This window comes from Thermobia domestica, chromosome 3 (genome assembly GCF_964235325.1).
Source record: "Thermobia domestica chromosome 3, izTheDome1.hap1.1, whole genome shotgun sequence".
Lineage (NCBI taxonomy): Eukaryota > Metazoa > Arthropoda > Insecta > Zygentoma > Lepismatidae > Thermobia > Thermobia domestica.
Window position 1 is genome coordinate 39818178 of NC_137456.1, and position 13624 is coordinate 39831801.

A 13624-nucleotide genomic window follows, 5' to 3' on the forward strand; every position below is an offset into this window, starting at 1 on the left:
CATGCCAAGTCATTGTAGCTAGAGCATAAAGATATCGAAATTCCCATTTTGCAATTGAGCTGACACGTAAGTCAGTTGCAGGTATTTAGTATTAAATATCTCAAAACCCGTTGAGATGAAAATATCATCCCAGTGACTGTTTTTGTTTTCCACATATCTACCATAACAGGAAAAAAGAAATAAATACTTTTGGGAAAACTGAAGAAAAAGAAGGGTAACGGAGAGCTTATTAAAGCGATTCAAAGCTTTTACAAGAAGTGCTAGTGTTCCATAATACCAAGTAATAATCGATGCAAACAATTCAGAACTTCAGCAGGAGGAAGATAAGAAAATATTCTATCGCCATATTTTTTTTTAGTAAGCTTAATGAACGACATCAAAGAAATACAGTAGAAAACTAGGATAGTCCAAGTAGGAAACTGGAAAATCAAACCCATAAATAATACCAGAACTACTATACGCAGATGACACAGTTATTTTTGCAAATACACAATTAATTTGGAAATAATCAACCACGAAATGAATAAGTGAAATATGAAGATAAAAACGAAGGAAAAACAAAAGTAATCAGCATCAGCTGGATAAATAAACCATACATAATACACGCAGGGAGAGAAGAGCTAGAACAAGTAGAGAAACTCAAATACTTCATGGCTGTCACTAACAAAATCGGAAAGATAGAAGAACTGAACTACATAATAACAAATACAGGTAAACTATATGGCACCATTAACAGAGGATTCTTAGGGAAAGAAGAAATAAGCCAGGAAACAAAAATAGCAGTCTAGCGATCTGTACACATCCTTACACTTACCCATGAGTGTGGGTCAATGGTACTAACGAGGAAATGTTTTCTGGTGTCACACGAAATGTGGAACGAAACTGGTGAATCGATTTGTGTTAGCGAACACGAAAATCCATAAGCGGGAAAAACCCTCGATCGCAAGCGTTCCGTACTTATGGAGGAAGAGTAGGGGCACTGCCAACACAACACGTTGTGGATAATGAGACGAAATATGACACGAGTTCGACGAAAATATTCATAGAAGCACAGTTAAACATTTACTACAATCTGACATTACATTCGACAATACTCTGACAAGTGAGGGCAGAGGCGTAGCACATAACGACAGAAGAGGGGGCGGATAAGCGCAAGTAAAAATGGCCATATAATTGAGGAAAACGAAGAAGCAAGACGTCAGGGGAATTGTACAGTAATAATACATGATCAAGTAATCAATCGCAAACTACAGACAGCCTGTAGACGTCAACATAAGGCAGAAATGGAAGAAAGATAGCTATGGAGAGGATTGACCGTAGAGTCCGGACCCCCTCTCCTCGTAACGTCTGATGTGTATAGACTGTTGTAATAGTAAGGGCAGCACTTGGTCTCACTTTTGGCCCCTGGGTCAATGCCTCAGGACCCATGGTAACGCCCAGGGTCAATGACCTAGGGATACTTAGGATAACCCCCTGTAGATTTTGGCAGGGGTACCTTGGCCCATCCGCTAAATTTTCAAAGGGGTGCACCAATGTGTCTATGTCTTATGAAAGGGAATGGACCCCTGTGCATGCCCATATAACCATATAGGGTAATAAGATCTCATCAAAGGGGATAAATTGTCAAAAACCTCCGAAATTTGAATTTTTGGCAATTTTTTACCCATGAAAGGGAATAAGTTAGACCCCCAAAACATATGGAGGTACATACACTGGTCCTAGGTTTCCATACCCAATTTTTAAATTTTGCAATTTTCAAATTTTAAGGGGTAGTTCTATGTACCCCTGCCAAAATTTAGGGGGTGGGCCAAAGTACCCCTGCCAAAATCTACAGGGGGTGCCCTAAGTACCCCTAGATCGTTGATCCTGGGCCAGTTACCATGGGTCCTGAGGCATTGACTCAGGTGCCAAAAGTGAGAACAGGTACTGCCCTTACTACTAGAACAGTCTATACACATCGGACGTTACGAGGAGAGGGTGTCCGGACTCTACGGTCAATCCTCTCCATAGCTATCTTTCTTCCATTTCTGCCTTATGTAGACGTCTACAGGCTGTCTGTAGTTTGCGATTGATTACTTGATCACATATTATTACTGTACAATTCCTCTGACGTCTTGCCTCTTCGTTTTTCTCAATTATATGGCTATTTTTACTTGCGCTTATCCGCCCCCTCTTCTGTCGTTATGTGCTACGCCTCTGCCCTCACTTGTCAGAGTATTGTCGAATGTAATGTCAGATTGTAGTAAATGTTTAACTGTGCTTCTATGAATATTTTCGTCGAACTCGTGTCATATTTCGTCTCATTATCCACAACGTGTTGTGTTGGCAGCGCCCCTACTCTTCCTCCATAAGTACGGAAGGGTTGCGATCGAGGGCTTTTCCCGCTTATGGATTTTCATGTTCACTCGATTGACCATAGTTTCGTTCCACATTTTGTATGAGAGGCAGAAACAAAAACTACAGGTAGTAGAAATGACATTTTTGAGATGAGTTGCAGGAAAATCAAAGAAGGGTAGAATTAGGAATCAAACCATCAGCCAAACATTGAAAGTTAAAACCAACACAGTTGCATATTGAACAAACTCAACTTCGATGGCTAGAGTACATCGTTAGGATGAAAGAGGAAAAGAGCAAGGAAGCGCTCAGGACAATGTTGGGAAAGGGCTATAGAAGAGATTTTCAAGAGACGACATTCCATGGGAAAGAGTGAAGGATCTGGCGAACTCACTGGAAAACCTCGACACCCAAATGATCGAAGAGGACCGGATTTAGTAAGTAAATTGTTATGGAAAACAATATCTGAAAATAGATTGGGTTACACGCCATGAAGCTGACATTCTTTACTTCAGGGAGAAAATTAAAAAGGAAGTAAAAATTTACAACTGTGTATGTTGGCGTAGGAAGCGCAAGTTGTCAAGAATCACTTCAGGTCAATAGGAGTGTTAAAATACCCTTCAATAAGAAAAAAATAACTTTAGTTACATCAAATCATTGGCATCAATAGCACACCGGAGGGACTAGGAAATCTTTGAGTTTTACGTCCCACGGTTATGCCGGTTAGGCTAAAGGAGACGGTGATGATGAGGGATGAATGAAATGGTGGAATGAAGAAAGTGGGAGGAAACGGGAGTACCCCGAGAAAACCCACGAGCACGGTGTTTGTGGGAGGGACTAGGGTGCATGGCAGCGTTTCCCAACCTTTTTCAACTTGCGGCACACTACGAGTGTAACTTGAATTCTCGCGGCACACTCATACTTATTTTTATTATTATTATTATTATTATTATTATTATTATTATTATTATTATTATTATTATTATTATTATTATTTGCAAATATTAAAATACCATGGATTTTTTTTCCTGTGATTACTGATCTCCTTCTCACAGAGATGAAAGCTCGATCACTGATTTTCCCCCGTGGTAATTCATTATGCTTATTTTTTAATTCTAATTTTAAAATAGAAAACAATTGCAATGAAACATAGGATTCAGATTTTTAAAAATACGCTTTCTTTTTCGAAAACTGTATCCAACCTTTCACTAAGAACGAAGATCACTAAATAACGAACGAACAAACAAATGTCTCGTACTTTTTAACTTTGCTGTTTTACTAAAACCGGGGCATATTATTGCAATCACACAGCTTGCGATGCGTCGAAGTGAAAAAAAAACAGCTGTTGAACAAAGTGTTGTTCTGTCATTCACGTGAGAATGAGTGTGCTACGAACGTTCACTTGACGCGTACCGTACAAGAGCTTCCATTTCTCGGTGTTAGTATGACTCTCAATTGAAGCGTAACATAGCACCTAACCGTGGAAATATATACGGGCCGAAATACTGTCTGCTACACAGTAATAGATGTAGAATATTACAATTACAGTAATTTTTTCCATGGTAGAAATTCATAGTAAAGTGAAATACAAAAATATACATTTTTTCCTATGTCTTACAATTTGGTTGCTATAGAATTAATAATTTTGTTTCGATTTCCTCGCGGCACAGCAGCGGTCCATTCGCGGCACACCGGTTGGGAAACGCTGGTGTATGGAATACTCTCCGGTAAGCGGGGGGTCTATCTACGGAAAAATTTTAAGAAATGGGATTTGTACATTGCATTTTAAAGTACATATTACTTAAAAATAAACAAAACCTTTAAAAAAATTATTTTATTTTTACCTTTGATAGTTTTTTTTTTTGAAAACGTGGTGCTAAAGAAAAAAAAACACACACACACTTTACAGTTTAATTATTTATTCAAACAGTGAAATTCAACCTTGTTTTACAATTTTATTTAAACTTAAACGATACCAAGTGTGTCAAAAAGAAAATAATGATAAAAGATAGTGTGAAATGAATACACAGAAACAATAAAGTTTTGAAAACAAGTTTCAGACCTATCCTATAAAACCAGTGGTGCCACCCCCCTCATGTCCATTACGCACCCCCCCTCAATTGTCTATCCGTAGGTGTTCTTCCATGAAAAAAATCTTTTCGATTAATTTTTACACCCCTCAAACATATTTATATAGATTTTAACCCCCCAAATATTTCAATGACGCAGTTTGCGTCATAGCCCCCCTTTTGGGCACCCCTGTATAAAAGCGAGAACTAATGTAAAAGAGGTTTAACAATGTGTGTTAAAAATTAGTTGAAAATTTTATTTTTAGCTAAACTAAATTCGCTTTGCTTCTCGCTGTTTAAACAAAAAAAAGTTTGTTACTTCACAGTTTACTCTACCTTCATCGTCACAGGGACAGAAACTCAAGGGTGGCGATTTCACTGTAAATTTGGGGGCCCATTCAGATGCAGAAGGTATATATATGAGGATTTTAAGACAAATTGCATTCAAATTATGCCAAATATTGTATATTCATAAATACAATAATGGAGCCCACATGAGATTTGGGGGGCCGGTCCCCCAGGATCGGCGACCTTGCAGAAACGGCGCAATATTTTTCTCAATTGGAAACAAACTTTTGTTCTACTCTTTTTTCTTACCCACTTTGTCTAATATTGTTTTGTGAACATAGCAAACTGCTTGGGTTGCAAGAGTTGATGGGTTGCCTTAATCATTGGACCATGAACATGAAACATAGAGTTTTCTTTATTGATGGTTTTACCTGCGATTCCAATCTTTGTCACTATTTCTTTTAGACGTTTTTCTTAATTTCATAGATTTTTTCGGATTGTTTATATTGTTGCCATTTGTCTCTACTATGCATAATTTGTATTTTCAACTTCGTCCTTCTTAAGCGTGTGCTTCAGATATTCATTGCCTCTTCCCAATGTAACGATTATGGTTAAGGACCTGTTAATCTTTAATCATCGTGAGCCCTGCAGAATCGTACATTTTGATCTTGAAGTTGAATGACTGTATTTACAGCAACAAAACAACATTCGTCCTTGACGTCATTTGCAGTCATCAACATTGTAACATCAAGGAAATAAGTTTGTTTCCTATTATTCATTTCATTTCTAAAATAGGATAACATGATTATTTCCATTCCAAGTAGCTAACATTTGTATGGTTAATACCATTAAAGTTAATTCACAAACGAAGGGGAAAAAATTGCGTTGCGTTGCGATCGCAAAGTAGCGAAGAGACAGTATTTAATCAGACCAAGAGTTCATACACAACTTTAAAGCCTGTCTCAGACGGGACTGAAGTAAGGCTGCGATTCACGATCTAAAACTCACGACCTTACTTAACGATCGTGTGAGAGGTAACTTGCCCTTAGATCAGGTTGAAATTTTCTGCTCTCTTTATTTGGATCCTGACTTGGAAGAAATAGAAGCAGTTTCTATTTTCTTCTGGACTTCCATACAACTACCAATCAGAAAAGAGCAGCGCCTGACGACATTCAACTTTATTTCTCGCTGTAATTTCAAAACAATGCTGCCTGGACAAGAGAAACATTCAAAATATTAATAGAATCATATGAAAAATATGAATTTTTAGATAATGTGAAGCACGATTTATATTATCTTTAAAAAACTGCAACAATAAAGACTAGAGAAGGTATGCAGTGAAGTAAGTAGTGTGCCCCCGAACACAACAGGTGTGAACAAATGTAATTACATCTTTTAAAAGAATAAAAATACGTTATTTAAGTATGTTGTGCAATTTGTATACCAAAAACTGTAACATGTTTTTAAAAAGCGTGCAGGTTTACTTTTGACGCACCACTCGAAATAATTATTCAAAAATTAGAATTCCTTTACTACCGTAATTTCCTTCTTATTGCTTTCTAAATGATTTGTGCTGGGTGACATAAAATATCCACAATGCATAGTTAAAATTCAAGGGGGTATCATAAGCAATTGTTAAAATATTATAATTCTTTTACTATTTGCCTATAAATACAGCGTCCGGATGGATACATAAAAACTACAGCCCAAAAAACACAAAAAAACCTGCGCTAGGTCGCCACTAAAAAGCACGAATGCTATCCAACCGAAGCTGAAGGGCCCGAGTGTTAGCGAGGGGGTGCGTCAGTGAATATGGGTATCCGCATAAGCGAGGGTAGTGGAAACGAATGGGTTTTGGCAATGATACGAGTTTCAATAGCATTTGTCATGGTTTCATACTAGTAGCGTTTCACTTGTAAACAAAATACAACTTCTGCACGGTTGTGCAGAAATTCACCGCCGGTGGAAATTAGTTTCTATACAGGCATTTTTCATATGAACTCACTTATTTTATCCGTCGTAAAGCATTTGTAATAATTTTTCGCTAGTAATTCTACACATATAAACATAAAATTCAGGTGTGGTACGTGAAAAGTAAACCAGCACCAGAAACAGAAACAATGAGAGTTGTCACCAATGTTGTGTAGCCTTCGTGCAATTTTAGGGAACAGTTCTACAATGCTGGCACAATACAGAAAGTCCGGGTTTAGTGCATGAGAGGAGCTCCCGGCGCGGTATAAGTTTACCTTATGGGTTAGGTGGGCATTTTTTGTGGGTAGTGAGCTGAGTGGATACACTCAGTACTTATACTAGAAAATTGCTCTTTCTTTATTTTAGCTTTCCGCGCCTGATAACGTCCTCATTTACATATGCGGACAAGTCATTTGATTTTCAGTTCTACAATCTGGTGGATACAAGGATCTACAGACCTTTTTTCAGCTGATACAGACTCCCTCTTGTTCGTATCTCGCTGCCAAATTTTCGGAGTTACTAATTTCAATAGCGTATGGAATTCTGAATAGTCCACTCTGTAGATTTTTTTTTAGTAAGAACGAGGATCTTCTGTATGTAGTTCATTATTCACCATTGAAAATACGGTGCTTTACTGTGCATTATTGGGGCGAAGAATTCACTCCCTGACCAGCAGCTCCTCTTAACTCTTTCTCTCTCGTTTTTTGGGGAGAGGGGAGGGCTTATTTTGTGTCAACAACGAAGCAGATATCACTGCTACGGCTATTTCATCTTCGGATGAACTCATATTCTGAAATAGATAAACAATAATATTTAGAATTACGACAGTTGATTGCCCTGTGCGTAACACATTCTTCAAGTGTTTTTGTCTGTTTAATACAGGGACCACGAGAGGCTCTGCTGGTAAAACCTACCTAGTTTTAAGTATCGTCTGAGACCCCTACATCACCTGAGGATAAAAGAAATTGTATGGAAGTTTGAGTTAAGCAACACTGTTAAGTTGTAGCCTGGATTGAGGCCTTAGTTCAGATCCGTGTGAGACGGGCTTAATACAATTATACTCTCTAATACTTTTCGCTTTTTGAATAATTTATATTTCAATTTGTTTTTATAATATGTAGATTAATTTGAATATATTTATCATCATAACAACAAATACTTTGTTGCAAATTTCTTCGCTACGTTTTAAACAATTTTTCAGTTGACATGAATTTATATCTGCGAATTTTAGTAACATTATATAAGTGCTAAAGAAAGAAAGATAGAAGCCCTAGTTCATTGAGAGGTAACAAAACACGATCTTTGCTTACTTAAGAAGAAGAAACACAATTGTTGCAAATGGTGAAAGTGGGAATAACGATGGAATTTGAACATGGAAATCTTAAAATTACGCTTCCAGCTACAAAACGCAGGTCAACAGACATATTTGATTTGATCATATTGCTTCTTTTTCTATCGTCGTGGTTTGCGTTATGCTTATACTGTTTTGGAAATGGAGATGTTAGGCGAGCCTGGTATGGTTACGACAGCTGTGGCAATATTTGTGGAATTAAGAACAAATACATACCTCCGTATATTTGTTCTGGGAGAGACTACTCAGACAAACCATATGTATTTACTTCGTATGAATATAGTATAAACAGAGGAACGTACATCCCACGACGTGAGTGCATGTGTAAATGTCCTCTGGGTTACGGTTCAATTCTTAATCATTGCACGCAAAATACTGATGATAGATCTAAATATATATATAGTACATTGTCGTTTCCGAATTTGAGTTGGATTCAAAGACTTCAGGAAATACCACTTGATCTAAAATTATGCTGGAAGGAGATTATGTTTATGTTTCTTATTAGTTTGGGATCGTCAATTATAATGATGCTTTTGTTTCGAAATCGTGGGAGAATTGTCGTATGGATAGTTATGTTTGCGACAGTGATTATTTCCTTTAGTGGTATGGTTTTCTTGTGGATGTTGTATGTTAGTATTTGGAATAAATATGGAAACAGTGTCAGCAATTATGAACTAGTAACAATTCATCTCATTTATGCAATTCTACAGACAATTGTAGTCATTATATCTATTGTTCTAATTATTTTGTTACGAAAGAAGTTTGATTTGGTGGGCCAATTATTAGATGAAACCAGCAAAGCGATATTCGGTATGCCCTTATTACTACTTCAGCCATTGTCAACATCTATAGGCATATTTTTCTTTGTTACTTTGTGGTTTTTCTTTTCATTGTGCATTGAGGGAGCTGGGTGGTTTGAACTTGTAGATTATAATATAGAAATCATACAAAATGCTACTATGAAATTCACAAAATGGTACAACTTATTTGCCCTTTTCCTCTTGCTACAGTTTTTCATTGGTTGTCAGCACACTATTATCGCTGGCGCTGTTAGTACATGGTATTTTACCAGGAATAAATTTAGAATCAACCAACCAATCAGAAAGAACTATTATCGCGTATGCCGTTATCACTTAGGGTCTGTGGCCAAAGGATCTTTCTTGATTACAATCGTACAATTTATTCGAATGATTACCAATCTTATAACAGGACGATTAACATCATCTTTGACTTATGTCAAATGTTGTCAAGATTGCATCGAAGCAGTTACTAAATACTTGACGCGAAATGCATACATAGAGGTGGCACTGCGAGGTGAAAATTTTATTCATTCAGGCAGAAGAGCGTATAACATGTTGACCACCCATTTGATGGAAGCCATGTCTATGATTTATGTAGAGAAACACCTGTTTGCCTTCGCAAAATGCTTAATTGTGATGATAACAGGACTCTGTGGAATTGCCTTAATGCAAAATAAAACAGAGATTTGTAACATTTGGATGCCTCCCTTTCTTGGCTGTCTTATTGCCTATTTTGTGGCTCATTGTATCTTGACAGTGTATGAGATCACAATTGACACTATTTTCCTGTGCTACTGCGAGGATTGTGAAACGAATAATGGTGCATCACGTCCGTATTACATGAGCGATCGTCTGAGGGAGTTTGTAGAAAACGAGAAGCGAGTTTCAAGAAAACCTCCCACTGCAAGAGGTAAAGAATTGAATACAGAAAACGTATAAATCAAAATATCGTCAGAAACAAAATGTCAAAAAATATAAAATAATAAGTATCATTAATTAAACATATATAAACACTACTAAATGAAAACTAGTATATGTAATGTTGTATCAAAATTTAAAGTGTTTTCTTCAATTTGTATACAGTTCGTAATTGTAATTGAGTTGACTCGGACAATAAATCTGAAATGTTGAAATGTTACATTACATAGAAGAAATAGGCCATAAGTTTATTTCGAAACTAAAAATAAATACAATAAATCATTTCAAATGTTCCAGTTTTTTCTGTTTCTTGTTTTCGTAAGTATAATAAGTATGGTACATAAAATGCTCCGTTTTTCTTACACAGAGAATGGATTTATGGCAAATAGTATAATGCCCTACCCTCTTAGGATACGTATTTCAATAAAAGTGGGGGCACGGTGACTCAATGGTAGGGTGCTTACCTCTTATGCATGAGATCCTTGGTTCGATCCCCGGCCAAGTAAGTTTGTGGTGGACAACATCGTATTGGTGGGGTACTCCCATTTCCTCCCACATTTCATTCCACCAATTCTTCCATCATCATTCACTTGCCTTAATCATCCGTCTCCCTTAGCCTGAAGGGCATATTCGCGGAATGTGAAACTGAAAGATTTTCAATAGAAGTGTAATGAAAAAATCCAAAGATATTCCACATTTGGGATAAGTTTTCAATTATGCTATCCTCCGAAAATCAGCCATTTAATCAAACTGACACGATAAAATCAAGCTTCAAGCGTACTATTTTCCAAAAGTAATTTCAAATGAATCAGTCATACTATAATATGGGCATTCACTAACACACCTCTTTTTGATCTCCTTAAAACTGCAACAGTTATGAGTATTAAAACGGATACTTATACTTTTTTAAAAATATATATATATATTTCAGTTCCTTCAGGTCCCTTAACTACTATTCTTGGCCATTTTTGACAGGTGTAAACTAGGTATGAGTGCTCGATATGGTTTTATACGTCGAACATACTGTGTACGACATGTGTTTTCCTAGCCTGGAAATTTACCGAGACGAAAATTCCTGGAATTAGGTGCTACCACTATTGCGTTAAATGTGGACAAGCAGCGTATTTAGTAAATGTAGAGGCCTGCAATTGCAGTAAGCATATGTGCTTATCTCAAAGCCAAATTGGACGTGAGATTGGAACGAACCAGAAGCCGTAACGATTCCCAGACCAAAACCTATTCATATATCTGAAACTATGAGAGTAAAAATAAGCGGAAAACTGACTCCTTAGGGCCAAAATCTACCATAAAACATATGCATCCGAAACTATGAGAGAAAGCACAGGTAAGTGAAAAATTCACTCCTTTCCCTAACATCCTAATTAGTTCTGAACATGATGTATACATGTACCAACTTTCAACTCACTAGGAACAGTCTGGCCCCCAAATTTGGCAATGAAGAAAGCCGTTCATATTTCCAAAACTATAAGAAATAGAGTAAAAATAAGCTCAAAACCGACCATCCAGGACCAAAACCTACCATAAAATAATATGAGCTGCTTGGGGCAAGACAATGTTAAGCGCCATTTTCTAACTTTCGAGTAAACTGAAAAAGGAAGTTTACATTCCCATGCAATACAATCCAGTGATACATGATAAATAAGCTTTCCCTGTGATATGGAGGTACAATTTCAAACTTGAACTACCTACATACTATTCTGTGTTCCAATTCCCACCCATTCCACCTAATAACTGAATTTTGCCTGAAGAAGCGCTTAGCATTATCTTCCCCTGAGACACTCTCAACTTCCAACCAAGTCTCAGCTTCCCATTTTTACTTCCTCCTCGAAATTTTGACACTAGGCTGTCCAATATGGATTTCCACAAAAAAAAAAAAAAAAAAAAAAAAAAACGTAAAAATACCAAGAAAGTTGATGCCATATATAACAGCTCTTAGTAGGGTGGGCGAACGTAACAAAAAAAGTCATGACGTGCGTGGCAAAAATTATCTCTTTTATTAACATGCTTGTTTTCAAATGTTATGTTTGGTTGGAATCGTATTCATGTAAATGATAAATAAGATTAGGATAGAATACTATGGAAAGCTCAGCAACATTCAAAAAGTGTATATGAACTAATGAGAATAGTATAGAAATGACGTAAAGGTGTAGTCTTTCTCCAACCTTATTATACACTGTATATACGATTCTCTTGCGTGTAGTATAGTCCACACAATAGTTTGGATTTTCAGTTGTTAACATAGACGCTTTGTGAACTAAAACAGAAAATGAACCAGATATTGTCTGCAAATTTCTAATAAATTAACTAACAGTTGTTTTCAAAATATTTTGTATAGCTGCAAACATTTGAGTATTCGGCAATTATGATGTCATATACTGCACACCCAGATTTCTGGTTTGCAAACTGTTATTAGTATATTTAGAGCAGTTTGCAGAAACTATCGGGCAAGAGCGCCGATCCTGGGGGGCCGAGGAGGCTCCCCCTTGTGTATTTATGAATATACAATATTTGGCATAACTTAAATGCAATTTATCTTAAAATCCTCATATATATACTTTCTGCATCTGAATGCCCCCTCCCATATTTACAGAGAAATCGGCGCCCTTGCTATCGGGCTCACTTTCTAAATGTTTGATGTTTCTTTATTGTTTAAGGCAACTCACTAAACTTCAAAGCAGTAGGGACAAACCTAGGGAAAAACCTTAGGTTCTGTGCCATCGTTTTCACATTTACAGTTATTAAGACAATATTTAAGGTACCACTCTGAAAAGCAATCTGAAAATTCATAGTCACAAAAACAGAACCTGAAAAAGCACAATAGAATACTTTCTAAACCAAGTTTATACCATCATAGTCGTTTCCGTCTGACCTTGCAAGGTGGAGTTTTATATTATATATCCGAATTTTCAATAGTATATCTAACAATATTCTATTCCATAGAACCTGATATAACCAACGATTTTGATCATACTAGCGGCATGTCTTTTATTGAATACGAATTGTTATATTGTATTATGTACGGTGACGCGCAGATATGGTAAAAGTTACGTATTATACAACTTCTTTATTACATCAGTTTATTCATTTTTCCCAACACCCAGTTATCTTTCCAATACTTATTATCGTCATTTTCACTAATTATTTTCATTTTGAACCACTTGAAATCTACATTATCAGTCTTAAAGTTGAATTCCAGATTCGACCACTTTTAGTTTACCAACTTTAAAACTATAGCTTTTCACTGTTTCTCTTTTTGTAATGGAAAGTTCGTGGTTTTCCCGGGGTGCTTCAGTTTCCTCCCATATTCTCATTCCATCAATTCTTCCATCATTATTCACTTGCTTGAATCATCCGTCTTATTTAGTCGAACAGGGGAAATATTTCGTTTAATTTTCCTTGTACGTTTCTTAAGTCAATTAAATATTAGTTTTGTTCTGTGAGGGTCCTAGTGGGTCCCACGGACCTGGCATCACTTGTTTCCAGGAGTATTTGACCTGGCATCACATGACCTGATGCCTCATTCCTGGAATAAACTAAAATAATGCCTCTTAAGTGCTAATGATGTTCCTCTTAAGTGATAATGATGTGTTTTATCCGACGGCAAGCCTTAGATCCCATAGTCCCTGAGCAAGGTGGGTCCATAATGGTTTACCATTTCCTTCCATGGGGTGAAGATGGTGACGTCCTTAGGATGACTTCATAAATAATAAAGTTATTTACATTGGCAAAAATACATTTACTAAGAGTATTACCGTACATTTAAAAAAGATGGTGACGTCCTTAGGATGACTTCGTAAATAATAAAGTTATTTACATTGGCAAAAATACATTTACTAAGAGTATTACCGTACATTTTAAAAAAAAACTTTGCT

The 13624-nt window shown here is 36.6% G+C and overlaps 1 protein-coding gene across 1 annotated transcript; it reads left to right on the plus strand.

The window, feature by feature from the left end:
* Nucleotides 1–7933: 7933 nt before the first annotated feature.
* On the plus strand, nucleotides 7934–10020 carry LOC145680318 (choline transporter-like protein 1). Its single transcript, XM_081750690.1, has one exon. It carries the CDS (start codon nucleotides 8001–8003, stop codon nucleotides 9750–9752), a length of 1752 nt encoding a protein of 583 aa, XP_081606816.1. The 5' UTR covers nucleotides 7934–8000; the 3' UTR covers nucleotides 9753–10020.
* The last annotated feature ends 3604 nt before the right edge of the window (nucleotides 10021–13624 follow it).